The following is a 23,584-nucleotide window of genomic DNA, read 5'->3' as shown; positions in this document are numbered from 1 at the left end:
TCTTAACCACCTTATCTACCTGTGCTGCTGCCTTCAGGGATCTATGGACATGTACACCAAGATCCCTCTGATCCTCTGTATTTCCTAGGGTCTTACCATTCATCGTGTATTCCCTTGCTGTGTTAGTCCTCCCAAAATGCATCACCTCACGCTTCTCAGGATTAAATTCCATTTGCCACTGCTCTGCCCATCTTACCAGCCCACATGTATTGTCCTGTAATCTAAGGCTTTCCTCCTCACTGTTTATGACACCAAATATTTTCATGTCAACTGCGAACTTACTGACCAATACTCCTATATTCACGTCTACATCATTAATGTACATTACAACAGCAAGGGTCCCAGCACCAATCCCTGAGGTACACCACTCGTCACAGGCTTCAAATCACAAAAACAACCTTCGACCATCACCCTCTGCCTCCTGCCACTAAGCCAATTTTGGATCCAATTTGTCAAATTGCCCTGGATCCCATGGGCTCTTACCTTCTTGACCATTCTCACATGCGGGACCTTGTCAACAGCCTTACTGAAGTCCATATAAACTACATCAACTGCACTACCCTCATCTACACAACTAGTCACCTCCTCGAAAAATTCAATCAAATTTGTTAGACATGATCTCCCCCTGACAAAGCCATGCTGACTGTCCGTGATTAATCCCTGCCTCTCCAAGTGGACATTAATCCTGTCCCTCAGAATTTTTTTCCAATAGTTTCCCTACCACTGATGTTAGACTCACTGACCTGTAATTACCTGGTTTATCCCTACTACCCTTCTTGAATAATGGTACCATATTCGCTGTCCTCCTGTCCTCTGGCAAGTCTCCTGTGGCCAGAGAGGATTTGAAAATTACTGTCAGAGCCCCTGCAATCTCCTCCCTTGCCTTACATAGCAGCCTGGGATACATCACATCTGGCCCTGGGGATTTATCCACTTTTAAGCCTGCTAAAACCGCTAATACCTCCTCCCTCTCAATGCTAATTTGTTCAAGTATATCATAGTCCCCCTCCATGATTTCTACATCTACATCTTCCTTCCCCATAGTGAACACAGGTGAAAAGTAATAATTTTAAACCTCACCTATGTCCTCCGGCTCCACACACAGATTGCCACTTTGGTCCCTAATGGGCCCTACTTTTTCCCTGGTTATCCTCTTGCTCTTAATATATTTATAAAATGCCTTGGGATTTTCCTTTATCTTGCCTGCCAGTGTTTGTTCATGCCCCTCTTCACTCTCCTGGTTACTTTTTTAAGTACCCCCCCTACACTTTCCATACTCCTCTAGGGCTTCCATTGTTTTCAGCCCTCTGTATCTGCCATAAGCCTCCTTCTTTTCCTTATCCAATCCTCTATATCCCTTGACATCCAGGGTTCCCTGGACTTGTTGGTCCCACCCTTCACCTTTACAGGAGCATGTTGGCCCTGAACTCCCACTATTTCCTTTTTGAATGACTTCCACTGGTCTGATGCCGACTTTCCTACAAGGAGCTGCTCCCAGTCCACTTGGGCCAGATCCTGTCTTATCATATTGAAATCGGCCTTCCCCCAGTTCAGGACAGTTTATTTCAGGTCCATCTTTGTCCTTTCCCATAACTACCTTCAATATTACAGAGTTATGGTCACTATCCCCGAAATGCTCCCCCACTGACACTTCTACCATTTGCCTGGCTTCATTCCCTAAGATTAGGTCCAGTATCGCCACTTCTTATGCAGGACTTTCTACATACTGGCTTAAAAAGCTCTCCCGGATACACTTTAAGAATTCCACCTCCTCTAAGCCTTTCACACTAAGACTATCACAGTTAATATTGAGGAAGTTGAAATCTCCTAATATTATCACAGAATCACACAGTGCAGAAGGGGCCCTTCAGCCCATCGAGTCTTCACCGACACATGAGAAACTCTATTATTACCCTATTATTTTTACACTTCTCAGATTTGCCTACATATCTGCTCCTCTATCTCCCCTGACTGTTTGGGGGCCTATATTACACTCCCAGCAAAGTGATTGCTCCCTTTTTATTTTTAAGTTCTACCCATATGGCCTCATTTGAGGAACCTTCTAAGTTACCATACCTCCTTACTGCAGTAATTGACTCCTTGGTCAATAGTGCAAAGCTGTCCCCTCTTTCACACACTCCTCTGTCACACCTGAAGATTCTATACCCTGGAATATTGAGCTGCCAGTCCTGCCCTTCCCTCAACTATGTCTCTGCAATAGCAACAATATCATATTCCAATGTGTTAATCAACACCCACAATTCATCTACCTTCCTTGCAAGACTCCTTGCGTTAAAATAGATGCAGTTCAGCCTTGCATTATTCCCTTGTGCCTTAACAGGTCTATATTTGCTCTGCCTTCCAGACTGTCTTGGTTTCTCTTCTATATTTGGCTGTGCATCACCCCCTTCTGTATCCCACCCCCTGCCAAATTAGGTTAAAACCCCCCCAACAACACTAGCAAATCTCCCCGCGGGATGTTGGTCCCGTTCCAATTCAGGTGCAACCTGTCCGACTTGTACAGGTCCCACCTTCCCCAGAAACGGACCCAGTGAATCAGGAAACTAAAGCCCTCCCTCCTGCACCATCTCTTCAGCCACACATTTATCCTCTCTATCCTCCTATTCCTATACTCACTAGCATGTGGCACAGGGAGTAATCCAGAGATTACAACCTTTGAGGTCCTGCTTTTTAATCTGCTATTTAGATCCCTAAATTCTCGTTGGAGGGCCTCATCCCTCTTTCTAACTATGTCTAACAATGAGAACCATGACCTCTGACTGTTCACCCTCCCCCTTCAGAATGCCCTGCCACCATTCTGTGACACCCTTGACCCTGGCCCCAGGGAGGCAATGCACCATCCTGGAGTCATTTCTATGGCCACAGAAGCACTGTCCTCACCATTGAGTCTCCTACCACTATTTCTCTTCCTCTCTCTTCCCCCCCCTTGTGCAGCTGAGCCACCCACAGCGCGGTGAACTTGGCTCTGGCTGCACTCTCCAGAGGTACCTTCACCCTCACCGTTTTTCAACATAAAGAAACGGTTCTTGAGTGAGATGCACTCTGGGGCTTCCCTGACTACCTGCTTGCCTCCCTTCTTCTGACTGGTGGTCACCCATTCCTCCTCCGACTGCACTTCCTTAAGCTGCGGGGTAACCACATGTAAAAAAACGTGCTATCCGTGTAACCCTCAGCCTCGTGGATGCACCGCCGTGTCTCCAGCCGACGCTCGAGCTCCAAAACCCGTTGCTCTGATTGGTCAGAGCATTGCCCTGAGGAACGAGCCAGCGAATGGCTGTCACTTATTTTGTTTAGCCGAAACAGCAGGCAAAACAACAGGCAAAAATACTGAGTTTCTCCAGCGTTTCCTGTTGTTGTTGTACATACATTGTGCCTGTTTCAGCAAAACAAAATAAGTGACAGCCATGAAACTGCCCCTCCGGCTAGGGCCACGTGAATACAGTCAGACCCAGGAGCACAGCACAAACAGGCAATGCTGTGGGTGCTGACACTTTGCTCAGCTGAACAACCAGGAGTGAATTTATAAAAACAAAAAGCTAAAAGCTACTGCGGATGCTGGAAATCCGAAACAAAAACAGAATTACCTGGAAAAACTCAGCAGGTCTGGCAGCATCGGTGGAGAAGAAATCAGTTAACGTTTCGAGCCTTCATGGCCCTTCGGCAGAACTGAAGCATAGTTAGGAGAAAGGAGAAATATAAGCTGGTTTAAGGTGGGAGGGCGGGGGGAGAGAGAAGTTGAGGGTGTGGTGATTGTGGAGATAAGCAAGCAGTGATAGGAGCAGATAATCAAAAGATGTCACAGACAAAAGGATCAAAGAGGTGTTGAAGGTGGTGATATTTGTCTAAGAAAAGTGCTAATTAAGAATGGAAGACAGGACACTCAAGGTACAGCTCTAGTGGGGGTGGGGTGGAAAGGCTAACAAGGTTTTAGTTTTAGATTTAAAAATAATGGAAATAGGTGGGGAAAGAAGAATCTATATAAATTATTGAAAAAAAAGGGGGAGGGGGGAGAAACGGGGTGGGGATGGGGGGAGGGGGAGTTTAAGATCTAAAGTTGTTGAATTCAATATTCAGCCCGGAAGGCTGTAAAGTGCCTAGTCGGAAGATGAGGTGCTGTTCCTCCAGTTTGCGTTGAGCTTCACTGGAACAATGCAGCAAGCCAAGGACAGACATGTGGGCAAGAGAACAGGGTGGAGTGTTAAAATGGCAGGCGACAGGGAGGTTTAGGTCTTTCTTGCGGACAGACCGCAGGTGTTCTGCAAAGCGGTCGCCCAGTTTGCGTTTGGTTTCTCCAATGTAGAGGAAACCGCATTGGGAGCAACGAATGCAGTAGACTAAGTTAGGGGAAATGCAAGTGAAATGCTGCTTCACTTGAAAGGAGTGTTTGGGCCCTTGGACGGTGAGGAGAGAGGAAGTGAAGGGGCAGGTGTTGCATCTTCTGCGTGGGCATGGGGAGGTGCCATAGGTGGCATCTCTCAGTTCCTTCGCCTCCGTCGCATCTGTTCTGATGACGCTACCTTCAAAAACAGCTCCTCTGACATGTCCTCCTTCTTCCTTAACCGAGGTTTTCCATCCACGGTCGTTGACAGGGCCCTCAACCGTGTCCGGCCCATCTCCCGCGCATCCTCCCTCACGCCTTCTCCTCCTTCCCAGAAACATGATAGGGTCCCCCTTGTCCTCACTTATCACCCCACCAGCCTCCGCATTCAAAGGATCATCCTCCGCCATTTCTGCCAACTCCAGCATGATGCCACCACCAAACACATCTTCCCTTCACCCCCCCTGACGGCATTCCGTAGGGATCGTTCCCTCCAGGACACCCTGGTCCACTCCTCCATCACCCCCTACTCCTCAACCCCCACCTATGGCACCTCCCCATCCCCACCCCGTTTCTCCCCCCCTTTTTTTTCAATAATTTATATAGATTCTTCTTTTCCCACCTATTTCTATTATTTTTAAATCTAAAACTAAAACCTTGTCAGTCTTTCCACCCCACCCCCACTAGAGCTGTACCTTGAGTGTCCTGCCATCCATTCTTAATTAGCACTTTTCTTAGATAATATCACCACCTTCAACACCTCTTTGATCCTTTTGTCTGTGACATCTTTTGATTATCTGCTCCTATCACTGCTTGCTTGTCCCTACAACCACCCCACCCTCAACTTCTCTCTCCCCCCCCCCCCACCTTAAACCAGCTTATATTTCACCCCTCTCCTAACTGTACTCAGTTCTGCCGAAGGGTCATGAAGACTCGAAACGTTAACTGATTTCTTCTCCGCCGATGCTGCCAGACCTGCTAAGTTTTTCCAGGTAATTCTGTTTTTGTTTCGGAGTGAATTTATCACTGTCTCCTGCAGCCTTCACCTGATTGGTTCCTGGTAAGGCCAATCAATGCTACTCCTGCGGCACACACACGCACAGTCACGCCCTCGGCTCCCATTGGTCAATCCCTCAATCTGCCGCCGCCGAGATCCTGAGGGCCCGCTGGATCGCGCACGCGCGGCTTTATTGGTGCGGGGGTTGGGCTGGGGAGAGGCGGATCCTCACCTCCACCAATCAGAGAGCTGCGCCCCCCCCCCCCCACCCAAAAGGCCAGGCTGCGATGATTAATACGTCAGGGCTGTCGGATCGACAGCCCCGCGTGGAGGGAGGGGGCGGGAGCCACATGACTGACAGCCAAGCTGACCAATGGAAGATCAAATCGGGGTGGGCGCTAAAAGGGCTCGCGCGACAAACAGTTTAACCGTCGGAACCTGAGGCAGAGTCAGCGAAACAGTCAGAGAGAGAGAGAGAGACGGTTAGAAGCTGAGAGAGAGACAGTCAGAGAGAGACTGACAGTCAGAGAGAGACGGTTAGAGGCTGAGAGAGAGACAGTCAGAGAGAGACTGACAGAGAGAGAGAGACGGTTAGAGGCAGAGAGACAGTCAGAGAGAGACTGACAGAGAGAGACTGAGTCAGAGAGCGAGAGACGGTTAGAGGCTGAGAGAGAGACAGTCAGAGAGAGACTGACAGTCAGAGAGACACTGGCAGTCAGAGAGAGAGAGACGGTTAGAGGCTGAGAGAGAGACAGTCAGAGAGAGACTGACAGTCAGAGAGACACTGGCAGTCAGAGAGAGAGAGACGGTTAGAGGCTGAGAGAGAGACAGTCAGAGAGAGAGAGAGACTGACAGTCAGAGAGAGAGAGACGGTTAGAGGCTGAGAGAGACAGTCAGAGAGAGACAGTCAGAGAGACACTGGCAGTCAGAGAGAGAGAGACGGTTAGAGGCTGAGAGACAGTCAGAGAGAGAGAGACGGTTAGAGGCTGAGAGAGACAGTCAGAGAGAGAGACAGTCAGAGAGACACTGGCAGTCAGAGAGAGAGAGACTGACAGTCAGAGAGAGACTGAGTCAGAGAGAGAGACTAACAGAGAGAGACTGGCAGTCAGAGAGAGACTGGCAGTCAGAGAGAGAGAGAGAGACAGTCAGGGAGAGAGACTGACAGCCAGTCAGGGAGAGATTGACAGTCAGAAAGAGAGACCGACAGTCAGAGAGAGACTGGCAGTCAGAGAGAGAGAGACAGTCAGGGAGAGAGACTGACAGAGAGCCAGTTAGAGAGAGAGCGACAGTCAGAGAGAGTGCGACAGTCAGAGAGAGTGCGACAGTCAGAGAGAGTGCGACAGTCAGAGAGAGACTGGCAGTCAGAGAGAGACTAACAGAGAGAGACTGACAGTCAGAGAGAGAGTCAGAGAGAGAGAGAGAGACAGAGACAGAGATAGTCAGAGAGAGAGACTCTGACAGTCAGAGACAGAGAGAGATAGTCAGAGACAGATAGAGAGACAGACAGAGAGAGACTGGCAGTCAGAGAGAGACAGTCAGAGACAGTCAGAGAGAGACTGACAGGGAGAGTGAGAGGCTGACAGTCAGAGAGAGAGTCAGAGAGAGAGAGACAGTTAGAGACAGAGATAGTCAGAGAGAGAGACAGACAGAGATAGTCAGAGACAGATAGACAGACAGAGAGATAGTCAAAAAGATAGAGAGACAGATAGAAAGAGAGAGAGAGAGGTAGTCAGAGAGAGAGACACACAATCAGAGAGAGAGGTAGTCAGAGAGAGACAGTCAGAGAGACTCTGACAGTCAGAGAGAGAGACTCTGGCAGTCAGAGAGAGAGACTCTGACAGTCAGAGAGAGACTGACAGAGAGAGAGAGGAATACTGTCAGTCAGAGAGTGGAATACTGACAGAGAGAGGGAGACTGACATTCAGAGAGAGAGACAGTCAGAGAGAGTCTGACAGTCAGACAGAGGGAGACTGACAGAGAGCGAAAGAGAGACTGACAGCCAGAGAGAGAGACTGACATTCAGAGAAAAGAGAGAGACTGACAGTCAGAGAGACAGTCAGAGAGAGCCTGACAGTCAGACAGAGGGAGACTGACAGAGAGAGAGTGACAGTCAGCGAGAGAGTGTGACAGTCAGAGAGAGAGTGTGACCGTCAGAGAGAGAGTGTGACCGTCAGAGAGAGAGTGTGACAGTCAGAGAGAGTGACAGTCAGAGAGAGAGAGAGAGACTGACAGTCAGAGAGTGTCAGTGAAGGTCAGAGTGTGAGAGAGAGAGAAAAAGAGACACCTCCTCAGGCGCGCACACACACACACAGTGTGAGACAGTGACAGGCTGATATAGGTCTATAGACAGACAGGCAGAGACACACTTGAAACAGAGCTGATCACATAGATAGCAAGCACCATAAGGATATATAAGCCCAGAGAAAGATATTGACAATTCCTAATATAGTGCACAAAGTACCATTCAGTTACCCTGCGGATAGGTAAACACAGATAGAGATTGCAATAGAAATACACAGAGTGGTCTGGAAGGTGTACACATTGTGAGAGAGGTCAGTCAGTGAGTGAAGCAGATATTGAGGCCATTTGGTGAGAGGGACTGAAACGAAGAGCTAGAGACACGTGGAATTCTTCAAGATGGCATCATTCTGTCCTAAATGTACTAAACCTGTCTACTTTGGTAAGTGCACCATTCTCAGAGAGCTCTGTGCTTCACAATACAGAACGGGCTTTATATATTAACCTGATCCACCCACATCGATCAGGAGAAGGAATGATCCCTGACCTCACCGAACAATAAGGAGGGCGAATGATCTCTATGACATGATCAATTGTTCAGGAGGGGGAATGATCCCTGACCAGATCCATTGATCAGGAGGGGGAATGATCCCTGACCAGATCCACTGATCAGGAGGGGGAATGATCCCCTATGTGATCCACTGATCAGGAGGGTGAATGCTCCCTGATGTGATCCGCTGATCAGGAGGAGGGGGGATGATCCCTGACATGATCCACTGTTCAGGAGGGGATGATCCCTGAAGTGATCCATTGATCAGAAGGAGGAATTATCCCTGATGTGATCCACTGATCAGGAGCAGGGGGAATGATCTCTGACCTGTTCCTTCGATCAGGAGGGGGAATGATCCCTGATGTGATCCACTGATCAGGAGCAGGGGGAAATTATCCCTGACATGATCCACTGACCTGCGAGAATGATACTTAATGTGATCCACTGATCAGGGGGAGGAATGATCCCTGATGTGATCCACTGATCAGGAGGAGGAATGATCCCTGATGTGATCAACTGATCAAGAGGAGGTAGAGTGATCCCTGACGTGATCCACTGATCAGGAGCGGATGATCCCTGAAGTGATCCATTAATCAGAAGGAGGAATTATCCCTGATGTGATCCACTGATCAGGAGCAGGGGGAAATTATCCCTGACATGATCCACTGACCTGGGGGGGTGATACTTAATGTGATCCACTGATCAGGAGGAGGAATGATCCCTGATGTGATCCACTGATCAGGAGGAGGAATGACCCCTGATGTGATCCGTTGATCAGTGGGAAAGATCCCTGGTGTGATCCATTGATCAGGAGTGGGAATGATCCCTGAGCGTGATCCATTGATCAGGAGTGGGAATGATCCCTGAGCGTGATCCTTTGATCAGGAGTGGGAATGATCCCTGATGTGATCTATTGATCAGGAGTGGGAATGATCCCTGATGTGATCCATTGATCAGGAGTGGGAATGATCCCTGATCATGATCCATTGATCAGGAGTGGGAATAATCCCTGACGTGATCCATTGATCAGGAGTGGGAATGATCCCTGAGCATGATCCATTGATCAGGAGTGGGAATGATCCCTGAGCATGATCCATTGATCAGGAGTGGGAATGATCCCTGAGCGTGATCCATTGATCAGGAGTGGGAATGATCCCTGAGCGTGATCCTTTGATCAGGAGTGCGAATGATCCCTGACATGATCCATTGATCAGGAGTGGGAATGATCCCTGACATGATCCATTGATCAGGAGTGGGAATGATCCCTGACATGATCCATTGATCAGGAGTGGGAATGATCCCTGACATGATCCATCGATCAGGAGTGGGAATGACCTCTGATGTGATCAATTGATCAGGAGTGGGAATGATCCCTGACGTGTTTGTTCCTTGGTGCTTTTAGTTGTTAAATGCAAAATGTTCTAACTGAGGAAAGTTACCTGTGTGGATCAAACTGCTTCAGTTCTAGTGCTTTGCTGGATGTAAGATCTGCAAGAAGTATGTGTTTTATTTGGAAAGAAAGTCAGATATTTTCAAAAGGACAGGAGCAATTTTCTTCAGAGCTGAACCTCAGAATTTGGGAGTCAATGGATAGTTATTCCTTTCTCCCTCCTTCGGAGTTGTGTGTTGTTTTTATTGAGGGGTTGGAGAGGGGATTGTTTCTGGCTGCCACCAACAACAATGCACTGAGGTGGGTCTTTTAAAAAAATTAGAAATAACTCCCACCCTGCTCCTAGTTACAACAGCCCTCCTATTTCTATAGAAGAGAATTGGTATCTCGGTACTGCCATTGAGAAAAGAGAGTGGATTCAGTATAGGTAAAGTATCTGCCTGTATCTGTGAGAGAGAGGGAATGTGAGAAAGAGAGGGGAAGTGGAGGAGAGAGCGAGACATTGAGCAAGGAGAGGGGAATCGGAGAAGAGAAGGAAGCCTCTCGGGGCAAGAGAGGGAAAGAGAGGCTGTAGGCAGCAGGCAACATTGCTCGCTTACACACTTCCAGCTTATTTTATTTATTTAGTGCTCCGATTTTCCAACTCTTTAAAAAAAATCTTTATTTTTCCTGCTAAAACCCTCCTCCTTCTCCTAGCCTGGCTTTCAAGTTCACAAACTATTGCTGGAACAACAATAACCAAAGAAAAAAGTTAAACCCTTTCCGAGGGCTTTCTTCCCCTTCTGTATCTATTTTTATTATTTGTTCCCGGGATGTGGGCATCACTGGCTAGGCCAGCATTTGTTGCCCATCCCTAATTGCCCTTTTCAGAGGGCATTTTTAAGAGTCAACCACATTGCTGTGGGTCTGAAGTCACATGTAGGCCAGACCAGGTAAGGATGGCAGATTTCCCTCCCTAAAGGACATTAGTGACCCAGATAGGTTTTTACAACAATTGACAATGGTTTCATGATCACCATTAGACTTTTAATTCCAGATTTTTATTGAATTCAAATTCCACCATCTGCCATGGTGGGATTCGAACCCCGGTCCCCAGAGCATTACCCTGGGTCTCTGGAAAATGAGTCCAGTGACTATACCACCACCTCCCCTATATTTGTCAAATAAATTATTTTGTGAGTAAAGTTTAAAGTGGAGAGCTCCAGGGTGCAAGGAGAAAAAAATATTGTGGAGGAATTCCAGTTTTTATTTGTTCCCTTATGCTTTTCTTCAGATGGTTCTGCAATAGAATGATCTGTCTGTCTGTATACAAGCTTTTTTTTGGCTGTCATTGTGTCTGCGTTTTGATGTGTAGAAAATTTTGGAAGTCCACTTAATCCCGAAGAATCTGACCTTCCAGGCCTGGAGTTTGCTTCAATCTCAATCACTGAAGCAGGATGACAGGGTGGGAAGGATGAATGAAGGAAAAGTATTTAATTGTTGTCATGGCTGCCTAACCTGCACCGGGTCTCTCGTTTCTTCAATATCCTTTAATGGAGGCTTAACCTTCAAGTAGTGCCCAAAAATCAAAAAAGCAGCCTTGGAGAAAATCTCAAAATGAGCCCATGGGAAAACAATTATTGTGACCCCTGCTCGGGATGCTGACTGCCAGTGAGCTGTGGGAGATCGGGGGGGAGCTGTGAAAAATTACAATGTTATAGCTGCCCTCTCTATGCACCTTTCATCAATTGGTCCACCGGTATAATCTGGTCCAGTTCTATGCTCATTGTAGTGCTTTATTTAGTTGCAGAGTTGGAGCGATGGAACATTGTACAATATGATTATCTCGAATTATGTGGAATGTAACAGCACAGAAAGAAGCTATTTGACTCGACTGGCCTATATTCCATATGGATAAGATAAGGCTGAAGCATTCGCAACAATCTTCAGCCAGAAGTGCCGAGTGGATGATCCATCTCGGCCTCCTCTGGAGGTCCCCAGCATCATAGATGCCAGTCTTCAGCCAATTCGATTCACTCCACGTGATATCAAGAAATGGCTGAAGGCACTGGATACTGCAAAGGCTATGAGCCCTGACAATATTCCGGCAATAGTACTGAAGACCTGTGCTCCAGAACTTGCTGCTTCCCTAGCCAAGATGTTCCAGTACAGCTACAACACTGGCATCTACCCGGCTATGTGGAAAATTGCCCAGGTATGTCCTGTACACAAAAAGCAGGACAAATCCAACCTGGCCAATTACTGCCCCATCAGTCTACTCTCCACCATCAGTAAAGTAATGGAAGGGGTCATCAACAGTGCAATCAAGCGGCACTTGCTTAGCAATAACCTGCTCACTGATGCCCATTTTGGGTTCCGCCAGGGCCACTCAGCCCCTGACCTCATTACAGCCTTGGCTCAAACATGGACAAAAGAGATGAACTCCCGAGGTGAGGTGAGAGTGACTGCCCTTGACATCAAGGCAGCACTTGACTGAGTGTGGCATCAAGGAGCCCGAGCAAAACTGGAATCAATGGGAATCATGGGGAAAACTCCTGCTGTTTAGAGTCATATCTAGCACAAAGGAAGATGGTTGTGGTTGTTGGAGGTCAGTCATCTCATCTCCAGGACATCACTGCAGGAGTTCCTCAGGGTAGTGTCCTTGGCCCAACCATCTTCAGCTGCTTCATCAATGACCTTCCTTCCATCATAAGATCAGAAGTGGGGATGTTCGCTGATGATTGCACAATGTTCAGCACCATTTGCGACTCCTCAGATACTGAAGCAGTCCATGTCCAAATGCAGCATGACCTGGACAATATCCAGGCTTGGGCTGACAAGTGGCAAGTAACATTCGCGCCACACAAGTGTCAGTCAATGACCATCGCCAACAAGAGAGAATCCAACCATCGCCCCTTGACATTCAATGGCATTACCATCACTGAATCAACTTCCTTGGAGAAAAGAAGGCTCAGAGGGTGGTTGGAGTCTGGAACAAACTTCCTGAGAGGGAGGCGGCAGGTTTGATCACGGCATTCAAAAGGGAGTTAGATTGCTACCTTAACAGAGAGAATGTGCAAGGTTATGAGTATAAGGCAGGGGAGTGGGACTTGGTGGGATGCTACTTCAGAGAGCCTGTGTAGACTTGATGGGCCGAATGGCCTCTTTCTGCACTGTAAAAATTCTGTGATACCCCATCAAACCCCTTCATCATTGCTCTGGACCTGAGCCCAACATTTTCATTTCCCAACATTTTCATTTCCACATTGTTTTCCTCTTTTTTTCTTCTTTCCTCTCTGCCCCTCTTAGACTCTTCCCTCCTATTGTTATGCCAGGTTTCCTTTCTCCACGCTCATGTACTCTGCCCTCCCAATTCCCTACCCCAGCTCTTCAACACTCCCCAAACTTCCTATCCTCTTGCTGCCATCCCAGACTTGACTGCCTCTTAGAAAAGCATACAGTTTCCTTCTGTGTTTCTCTTGGTATTCTCTGAAAGACCCCTTGAAACACTTGTCGCTGCTTCCTCAGCTACCCCATCCTGTGCTCTCGCTGACCTTTTTGCCCTGTCTGCTGGATGGGGGTTGATTTTGCCAATCTCCTCCTTGTCCAATTCTCCCCTCCCCGTGCTGATGCAGTAGTTTCTGTCAGTGCTCCAGTTCTAGCCATTCCTCTCAATGTCTTCCTCCAGAATGTTTATTTGCTTGTGAACAAGGCCCTTGTAATCCACGAGTTGATTGTGGATGTATGCATCGACATTTCAGCCTTGATAGAACCCTGGCTGAAGGGTGACAACACCTTCTCCTAACTGAAGCCTCCTGCCCTGCTCTATCTTCCATCACTTGCCTTGCTCAGACCATCGTGATGGTGTGGCCCTTATAACCAAATCACACCTTGTATTATTCTCCAGCACATCCTGCTTCCCCTCTAATTCTTATTTCATCTGTATTCACCCTGGAAAAAACTCTCCCCCCCTCACCCCCACCCGTTCCCTTTGAAATGCACTCTCAAATTTCCAATTGCCTGGCCTTTGTCCCTCCATACACAACATTTCTGCAGCTACCTATTTGCTCAACTACATCCTCGCCTCCACCTTCGATTCCTCAAAGCACCGGAGAAGTTTCACCAATGGTGACTTTGCAAGACCCTCCAAATCCACTGGCAAGAAAGGCGGTCCAACAGCAGCTTCCTCTCCCAAACCAACTTGCCAAAGATTGAGGCACCAATCACTCAAAACCAGCTCCACTCTGCAGGAAATGTTGTTCATATGCCTGACACCAGACTCCCGAAGAAGCTGTCTACTCAGAGCTCAGTCACTGGAGGAGACTCCCAGGAGGACAGTTGACTCGCTTTAGGGGTGTTCTCAAAGCATCCCTGTAGAAGTCAAATATACCCACCAACTCATGGGAGCCTGGCCAACTTGGAGAAAGTTCATTCGGGAAGGTACTGAGCACATCAAGAAACATCATCAGGAGGCAAAGTCAAGGTGTTGGAGGGAGTGCACAAACCTTCAAATGACTCATCTACCTGAGCCTCCAAATGCCCCACATGTGACAGAGTCTGCAGATCGTGTATTGGACTTGTCAGTCATCTCAGAACCCATCAAATCTGACTGGAAGCAAGTCATCCTCAATCCCGAGGTCCTGCCTATGAAGAAAAAAATCATTAACCTCCCCCACCCTGGCTGTTTCACCTGGTATGACTGCAAGGCAGTGGTGTAGTGGTATTATCACAAGACTAGTAATCCAGAGACCTGGGCTAATGCTCTAGGGACCTGGGTTCAAATCCTGCCAAGGCAGATGGTGGAATTAGAATTCAATAAAAATCTGGAATTGAAAGTCTAATGGTGACCATGAAACCACTGCCGATTTTCATAAAAACCTGTCTCCTCCACAATTGTTACCAAGATTGAAACCACCTGATCAGCTGTCTCTGCCACTTCCCTAGTCCACCCATCCAAACTGCTCTGTCCCACCCAGCCCTGAATTTGCCTCTTTCTCTAGTTTTTCTCTTGCCCTCTCTGAGCTCATCTTGTCCTAGAGACCGCCCCCCCACCCCGTCTTGCTCTCTTGATCTTATTCCCATTAAACTGCTGAGCATCCAACTTTGCTGCACTATCTCCAACCTCCTTTTCAAAGTCCTTGAATGTTTGTTGCCTTCTAAACCTTTCTCAGAACTTCACAACTAGAATAGAACAGTTTTGGCCCCCTTATCTAAGGAAATATAGACTGGCACTGGAGGCAGTCCAGAGAAGGTTCACTAGGTTGATCCCGAGTGTGGAGGGATTTTCTTATGAGAGGTTGAGTAGGTTGGGCCTGTGCTCATTGGAGTTTAGAAGAATGAGAGGTGATCTTATTGAAACATATGAGATTCTTAGGGGCTTGACGGGGTAGATGCTGAGAGGTTGTTTCCCCTTGTGGGAGAGACTAGGACCAGAGGGCGTAATCTCAGAGTAAGGGGGCGCCCATTTAAAACAGAGTTGAGGGGGGATTTCTTCTCTCAGAGGGTAGTCAATCTGTGGAATTCATTACCACAGAGGGCTGTAGAGGCTGGGTCATTAAGTATATTCAAGGCTGAGATAAACAGATTTTTAATCAGTAAGGGAATCGAGAGTTAGACCACAAGACCATAAGACATAGGAGCAGTAATTAGGCCATTCGGCCCATCGAGTCTGCTCCGTCATTCAATCATGGCTGATAAGTTTCTCAACCCCATTCTCCCGCCTTCTCCCCGTAACCTTTGATCCCCTTACCAATCAAGAACCTATCTATCTCGGTCTTAAATACACTCAGTGACCTGGCCTCCACAGCCTTCTGTGGCAATGAATTCCATAGATTCACCACTCTCTGGCTAAAGAAGTTTCTCCTCATCTCTGTTCTACTCTGAGGCTGTGCCCTTGGGTCCTAGTCTCTCCTACTAATGGAAACATCTTTCCCATGTCCACTATCCAGGCCTTTAAGTATTCTGTAAGTTTCAATCAGATCCCCCCTCATCCTTCTAAACTCCATCGAGTATAGTCCCAGAGTCCTCGAACGTCCTCATATGTTAAGCCTTTCATTCCTGGGATCATTCTCATGAACCTCCTCTGAACCCTCTCCAGGGCCAGCACATCCTTCCTGAGATACAGGGCCCAAAATTGCTCACAATATTCTAAATGTGGTCTTACCAGAGCCTTATAAAGCCTCAGCAGCACATCCCTGCTTTTATATTCTAGTCCTCTGGAAATAAATGCCAACATTGCATTTGCCTTCCTAACTACCGACTCAACCTGCAAGTTAACCTGAAGAGAATCCTGGACTAGGACTCCCAAGTCCCTTTGCACTCCAGATTTCTGAATTCTCTCCCCATTTAGAAAATAGTCTATGCCTCTATTCTTCCTACCAAAGTGCATAACCTCACACTTCCCCAAGTTGTATTCCATCTGCCACTTCTTTGCCCATTCTGCTAACCTGTCCAAATCCTTCTGCAGCCTCCGCGCCTCCTCAATACTACCTGTCCCTCCACCTATCTTTGTATCATCTGCAAACTTAGCCAGAATGCCCTCAGTTCCTTCATCTAGATCATTAATGTATAAAGTGAAAAGTTGTGGTCCCAACACTGACCCCTGCGTAACTCTACTAGTCACCGGCCGCCATCCTGAGAAGGACCCCCTTATCCCCACTCTCTGCTTCCTGTCAGACAGCCAATCTTCTATCCATGTTAGTACCTTGTCTCTAACACCATAGGCTCTTATCTTACTGAGCAGCCTTCTGTGCGGCACCTTGTCAAAGGCCTTCTGGAAGTCCAAGTAGATAACATCCATTGGCTCCCCTTTGTCCAACCTACTCGTTACCTCCTCAAGGAATTCTAACAGATTTGTCAGGCATGACCTCCCCTTGATGAAACCATGCTGACTTTGCCCTATTTTACCATGCACTTCCAAGTATTCTGAAATCTCATCCTTAATAATGGACTCTAAAATCTTACCAACGACCGAGGCCAGGCTAATCGGCCTGTAATTTCCCGTCTTTTGCCTCACTCCCTTCTTAAACAGGGTGGTTACATTAGCGATTTTCCAGTCCTCTGGGACCCTCCCTGACTCGAGTGATTCCTGAAAGATCACCGCTAATGCTTCCACTATCTCTTCAGCTATCTCCTTCAGAACTCTGTGGTGTAATCCATCTGGTCCAGTTGATTTATCCACCTTCAGACCTTTCAGTTTTCCTAGCACCTTCTCCTTGGTAATGGCCACCATACTCACCTCTGCCTCCCGACTCTCTTGAACTTTGGGGATGTTACTCATGTCTTCCACTGTGAAGACTGACGCAAAGTACCTATTCAGTTCCTCCGCCATTTCTTTGTTCCCCACTACTACCTTTCCAGTATCATTTTCCACCGGCCCAATGTCCACTTTTGCCTCTCTCTTACCCTTTATATATCTAAAAAACTCTTGCAATCTTCTTTTATATTACTGGCCAGATTAACCTCATATTTAATCTTCTCCCTCCTTATTTCTTTTTTAGTTGTCCTCTGTTGGTCTTTGTAGGCTTCCCAATCCCCTGGTTTCCCACTGCTCTTCGCCGCATTGTATGCTTTCTCTTTAGCTTTTATGCTGTCCCTGACTTGCCTTGTCAGCCATGGTTGCCTTGTCCTCCCTTTAGTATGCTTCTTCTTCCTAGGGATGAATTTTTGCTGTGTCTCCCAAATTACTCCCAGAAACTCCTGCCATTGCTGTTCCACTGTCTTTCCTGCTAGGCTCATCTCCCAGTCAATTCTGGTCAGCTCCTCCCTCATGCCTCTGTAGTTGCCTTTATTCAACTGTAATACCGTTACATCTGATTCCAGCTTTTTCCTCTCAAATTGCAGGGTAAATTCTATCATATTATGGTCACTTCCTCCTAAGGATTCCTTCACCTTAAGCTCCCTTATCAAATCTGCCTCATTACACATCACATCACTAAATTGCCTGTTCCCTAGTGGGCTCCACCACAAGCTGCTTCAAAAAGCCATCTCGTAGACATTCCACAAATTCTTTTTCTTGGGATCCACTACCAACCTGATTTTCCCAGTCTACCTGCATATTGAAATCCCCCTTGATCAGTGTAACATTGCCTTTCTTACACGCCTTTTCTATCTCCTGGTGTATCTTGTGCCTCACATCCTGACTACTGTTCGGAGGCTTGTACGTAACTCCCATTATGGTTTTTTTACCTTTGCGGTTCCTCAACTCTACCCACACAGATTCTACATCATCTGACCCTACGTTGTTTCTTGCTATCGATTTAATTTCTTACTAACAAAGCAACCCCACCCCTTCTGCCAACCTGCCTACTTTTCGATAGGATGTATATCCTTGGATATTTAGCTCCCAGTCCTGATCCCCTCGCAGCCATGTCTCCGTAATGCCCACCACATCATACCTGCCAATTTCAATCTGCGCCACAAGCTCGTTTACCTTATTTCGTATACAGTTACAGGGAAAAGGCAGGAAAGTAGAGCTGAGGATTATCAGATCAGCCATGATCTCATTGAATGGCAGAGCAGACTTGATGGGCTAAATGGCCTACTTCTGCTCCTACGTCTTATGGTCTTCTGGTCTTCATGTTTGAATCTCTTCAATCAGGTTTCTGCCCTTGAAACAGTCCTGAAATGGCTCTGATCAAACTCAGGAATGACATTCTGTGTGACTGTGACAAAGATAAACTTCTCCCTCTTTTGCAACCTGCCTACAGCCTTTGACACAGTTTACCAAATCATCCTCCTCCAACGCCTCTCCACTGTCGTGCAGCTGGGTGGGACTGCATCCGCCTGATTCCATTCTTATCTATCTAATTGTAGCCAGAGAATCATTGTCAATGATTTTTCTTCCTGCTCCCGCATCATTACCTCTGATGACCCCAAGCATCTATCCTTGGCCTCCTCCTGTTTCTCAACTCATGCAGCCCCTCGGCTAACCCGGGGGAAAAGACCAGTTCAGTCCAGTATTCTTATTTCCCAGTTTTTAAAGTTTCTTTAATTTATTGATTTACTATGAGACCCAATATACAGAGGTAATCAGTGCAGCAAAAGCCATGAGCCTAGAAGCAAATTTGCAATCGAGCCCATCTGTACTCAATTTCTTGCAAACACTTGGTCCATTCCTGTAGTCTTCCCTCCAATTTTGAGGGGTGATCTTGCCAATAGGAGACACGTTCCATGTGAGCCCAGTCTGCGTCACAACCTAACTCCAGACTGCAACACAGAATGCTAATCCTCCCACAAGGATAGCATTTCCATACTTGTCATGAAAGTCAGGACCGGTTTTGTGGTGAGCTTGTCTTGTTACAATTTGACAAATGCTCCGACCAAACAGGGAAAGCAGACTCTTGGTCAAAGGCACCATCTCCACCGCGCGCCCGTTTACCCTTCCATTTTAAGGTACACTAGACCAGTTCAGACCAGTTTTCTTATTTCCCAGTTTTCACTGGTGTTCCATTTTAAGGTATACTAGACCAGTTCAGACCAATACTCAAGTCTGTCTATTTTGATCTCCTTAACATCGCCCGACTTCACCCCTGTCTCAGCTCACCTGCTGCTGAAACCCTCATCCACGCCTTTGTTACCTCTAGACTCAGCTATTCCACCGTTCCTTCACTGTCGCTGGGTCACAATCCTAGAACTCCCTCCCTAACAGCACTGTGGGTGTACCTACACCACATGGGCTGCAGCGATTCAAGAAGGCAGCTCACCACCACCTTCTCAAGGGCAATTAGGGATGGGCAATAAATGCTGGGCTAGCCAGTGAAGCCCACATCCCATGAATGAATTTTAAAAATTCCAACGCACTCCTGCCTGGCCTCCCACATTCTACCCTCTGTAAATCTGAGGTCTTGCAAGACTCTGCTGCCTGCATGCTACACCTCACCTAATGCCATCAGCCTTATGCTCGCTGACCTACACTGGACCCTGGTTAAAGAAATTAAAGAATTTGATTTTTCAGTTCTCATCCTTGTTTTTAAATCCCTCCATGGTCTTGCCCCTCCCCATTGTTATGATCACTTCCAACCCCACAATCTGCTGAGATCTCTGTGCTCCTTTAATTCTGGTCTCTTGAGCATTCCTGATTTTAATCACTCCAGCACTGGTGGCCATGCCTTCTAAGAGGGAGGCAATGGCAAAGTGGTATTGTTGCTAGACTGGTATTCCAGAGATCCATGGTAATGCTCTGGGGACCCAGGTTCGAATCCATTCAATTTGAACTCAATAAAAATCTGGAATTAAAAGTCTGATGATGTCTCTGAAGAAGGGCAATTAAGGATGAGCAATAAATGCTGGACTAGCCAGTGATGCCCACATCCTGTAAATTAATTTTAAAATGCTGCCTGGCTCCCAAGCTCTGGAATTCCCTCCCTAAACCTCTGCTTTTCTATCTTTTGTTCCTCCTTTATGACAGTCCTTAAAAGCAAACTCCTTGGCTAAGCTTTTTATCATGTGGCGTTTTTTAGTGCTTCTGTGAAGCGCTTTGGGACATTTTATTGTGTTATAGGCAGTATATAAATATAAGCTTTGTTTATTGTATGGGGTCACCTCCCAGGCAATCTCTTGTATTGATAAGAGTCTCCGCCTGTAAACATTGGAGCTCTGCTGACCCTGGGGTCCTCTGTTTATCTTGGCTAAATATTTCTCTGTCATGATGCATCCTGATTCAATGACCTCTGCTAGGAATCTGGGCCAGAATGACTGGTTGAACCCGGTCAGAGCATGATTAACATTCCTACCATTTCTACAGTTGGTTTGAAAGGCTGATACTAACTCTTGTGTTTTTGATCTTTCTTGAATTGGAAGGGTTTGATTGTGGATCTGTCAGGCTGATGAGTTTGATTCTGGACCTGTCAGACTGAAGGTTTGACTGTGGACGTGTCAGTCTGAAGGGTTTGAATGTGGATGTATCAGACTGAAGAGTTTGATTGTGGACGTCTCAAGCTGAAGGGTTTGACTGTGGATGTGTCAGTCTGAAGGGTTTGACTGTGGACGTGTCAGTCTGAAGGGTTTGACTGTGGACGTGTCAGTCTGAAGGGTTTGACTGTGGACATGTCAGTCTGAAGGGTTTGACTGTGGACGTGTCAGACTGAAGGGTCTGATTGTGGAAGTGTCAGTCTGAAGGGTTTGATTGTAGATGTGTCAGTCTGAAGGGTTTGAATTTGGGCATGTCAGTCCGAAGGGTTTGATTGTGCACATGTCAGTCTGAAGGGGTGATTGATGTCATGACAAACTGGAGGGTTTGAATGTGGACAGTCAGTCTGAAGGGTTTGATTGTGGATGTGTCAGACTGAAGGCTTTGATTGGGGATGTGTGAGAAGGAAGAGTTTGATTGTGGATGTGTCATACTGAAGGGTTTGATTGTGAACATGTCAGACTGAAGGCTTTGATTGTGGATGTGTCAGACAAGGGTTTGATTGGGGATGTTTCAGACTGAAGGGTTTAATTGTGGACGTGTCAGAATGAATGGTTTGATTGCAGACGTGTCAGACTGAAGGGGTGATTGATGATGTGTCAGACTGTAGGGTTTGAATGCGGATAGTCAGTCTGAAGGGTTTGATTGTGGACTTGTCAGATGGAAGGTTTGACTGGGGGCGTGTCAGACTGAAGGGTCTGATTGTGGACATGTCAGCCGGAAGTGTTTGAATGTGGATGTGTCAGACTGACGGCTTTGCTTGTGAATGTGTCAGACTGAAGGGTTTGATTGTGGACGTGTCAGACTGAAGGGTTTGTTTGCAGACGTGTCAGACTAAAGAGTTTGTTTGCGGACGTGTCAGACTGAAGGGTTTGTTTGTGGATGTGTCAGACTGAAGGGTTTGTTTGTGGATATATCAGACTGATGGGTTTGATTGAGGACGTGTCAGATTGAAGCGTTTGACTGTGGACATATCAGACTGAAGGGTTTGACTGTGGACGTGTCAGACTGAAAGGTTTGATTGTGGACGTGTCAGCCTGAAGGGTCTGATTGTGGACATATCAGACTGAAGGGTTTGATTGTGGACGTGTCAATCTGAGGTTTTTGATTGTGGAAGTGTCAATCTGAAGGGTTTGATTGTATACGTGGCAGTCGAAGGGTTTGAATTTGGACATGTCAGTCTGAAGGGTTTGATTATGCACGTGTCAGTCTGAGGGGTGATTGATGATGTGTGAGACAGAAAGGTTTGAATGTGGACAGTCAGTCTGAAGGGTTTGATTATTATGTGTGTTAGACTGGAGGATTTTATTGGGGACGTGTCAGACGGAAGGGGTTGATTGTGGACGTGTCAGAATGAAGGCTTTGATTGTGGATGTATCAGACTAAAGGATTTGATTGTGGATGTATCAGACTGAAGGGTCTGTTTGTGGACGTGTCAGACTGAAGGGTCTGTTTGTGGACGTGTCAGACTGAAGGGTCTGTTTGTGGACGTGTCAGACTGAAGGGTCTGTTTGTGGATGTGTCAGACTGAAGGGTTTGATTGTGGATGTTTCAGACTGAAGAGTTTGATTGTGGACATGTCAGTTTGAAGGGTTTGCCAGTGGACGTGTCAGACGGAAGGGTTTGATGGTGGACGTATCAGTTTGAAGGATTTGATTGTGGATGTGTCAGGCTGAAGGGTCTGTTTGTGGACATGTCAGAATAAAGGGTTTGTTTGTGGATGTGTCAGACTGCAGGGTTTGATTGGGGATGTTTCAGACTGAAGGGCATAATTGTGGACGTGTCAGAATGAACGGTTTGCAGACGTGTCAGACTGAAGGGGTGATTGATGATGTGTCAGACTGAAGGGTTTGAATGTGGACAGTCAGTCTGAATGGTTTGATGGTGGACGTGTCAGCCTGAAGTGTTTGTTTGTGGATATGTCAGATTGACGGCTTTGATTGTGGATGTGCCAGACTGAAGAGTTTGACAGTGGATGTGTCAGACTGAAGGGTTTGTTTGTGGACGTGTCAGACTGAAGGGTTTGTTTGTGGACGTGTCAGACTGAAGGGTTTGTATGTGGACGTGTCAGACTGAAGGGTTTGTTTGTGGACGTGTCAGACTGAAGGGTTTGTTTGTGGACGTGTCAGACTGAAGGGTTTGTTTGTGGACGTGTCAGACTGAAGGGTTTGTTTGTGGACGTGTCAGACTGAAGGGTTTGTTTGTGGACGTGTCAGACTGAAGGGTTTGTTTATGGACGTGTCAGACTGAAGGGTTTGTTTGTGGACGTGTCAGACTGAAGGGTTTGTTTGTGGACGTGTCAGACTGAAGGGTTTGTTTGTGGATGTGTCAGATTGAAGGGTTTGTGGATGTTTCAGACTGAAGGGTTTGTTTGTGGACGTGTTAGACTGAAGGGTTAGATTGTGGACGTATCAGACTGAAGGGTCTGATTGTGGACGTGTCAGACTGAAGGGTTTGATTGTGGACGTATCAGACTGAAGGGTTAGATTGTGGATGTATCAGACTGAAGTGTTTGATTGTGGATGTGTCAGATGGAAGAGTTTGGTTGTAGATGTGTCAGACTGAAGGGTTTGATTGTGGATGTGTCAGACGGAAGAGTTTGATTGTGGATGTATCAGACTGAAGGGTTTGAATGTGGACGTGTCAGACTGACGGCTTTGATTCTGGATATGTCAGGCTGAAGGGTCTGACTGTGGATGTGTCGGACTGAAGGGTTTGATTGTGGACATGTCAGAATGAAGGGTTTGTTTGTGGATGTGTCAGACTGAAGGGTTTGTGGATGTGTCAAACTGAAAGGTTTGTTTGTGGATGTGTCAGACTGAAGGGTTTGATTGTGGGCGTGTCAGACTGAAAGGTTTGATTGTGGAAGTGTCAGTCTGAAGGGTTAGATTGTGGATGTGTCAGTCTGAAGGGTTTGATTGTGGACATGTCAGACTGAATGGTTTGACTGTGGACGTGTCAGTCTGAGGCATTTGATTGTGGACGTGTTAGTCTGAAGGGTTTGATTATGGACATGTCAGACTGAAGGGTTTGACTGTGGACGTGTCAATCTGAGGCATTGATTGTGGATGTGCTAGTCTGAAGGGTTTGATTATGGACATGTCAGACTGAAGGGTTTGACTGTGGACGTGTCAGTCTGATGTGTTTGATTGTGGACGTCTTAGTATGAAGGGTTTGATTAT

General features: G+C 46.9%; 1 protein-coding gene and 1 pseudogene across 5 annotated transcripts in view; one reads left to right on the top strand and one right to left on the bottom strand.

The window, feature by feature from the left end:
• Positions 1-5,787: 5,787 nt before the first annotated feature.
• Positions 5,788-23,584, top strand: part of LOC144673421 (cysteine-rich protein 2-like) — a 107,365-nt gene continuing 89,568 nt past the window's right edge. For all 5 annotated transcript variants that reach the window (XR_013574306.1, XM_078535265.1, XM_078535262.1 and 2 more), the window contains exon 1: positions 5,788-8,016. Coding sequence is in view for 4 of the 5 variants with exons in the window: in XM_078535265.1 (XP_078391391.1) it covers positions 7,974-8,016 (43 nt within the window). In the remaining variant the exon portion in view is untranslated. The remainder of the gene's footprint in view (positions 8,017-23,584) is intronic.
• Positions 18,492-18,874, bottom strand: LOC144673417 (cytochrome c oxidase subunit 7B, mitochondrial pseudogene; annotated as a pseudogene).

Source organism: Cetorhinus maximus, unplaced genomic scaffold (assembly GCF_964194155.1).
Source record: "Cetorhinus maximus unplaced genomic scaffold, sCetMax3.hap1.1 HAP1_SCAFFOLD_361, whole genome shotgun sequence".
Lineage (NCBI taxonomy): Eukaryota > Metazoa > Chordata > Chondrichthyes > Lamniformes > Cetorhinidae > Cetorhinus > Cetorhinus maximus.
This window is presented reverse-complemented; position numbering and strand designations above follow the sequence as displayed.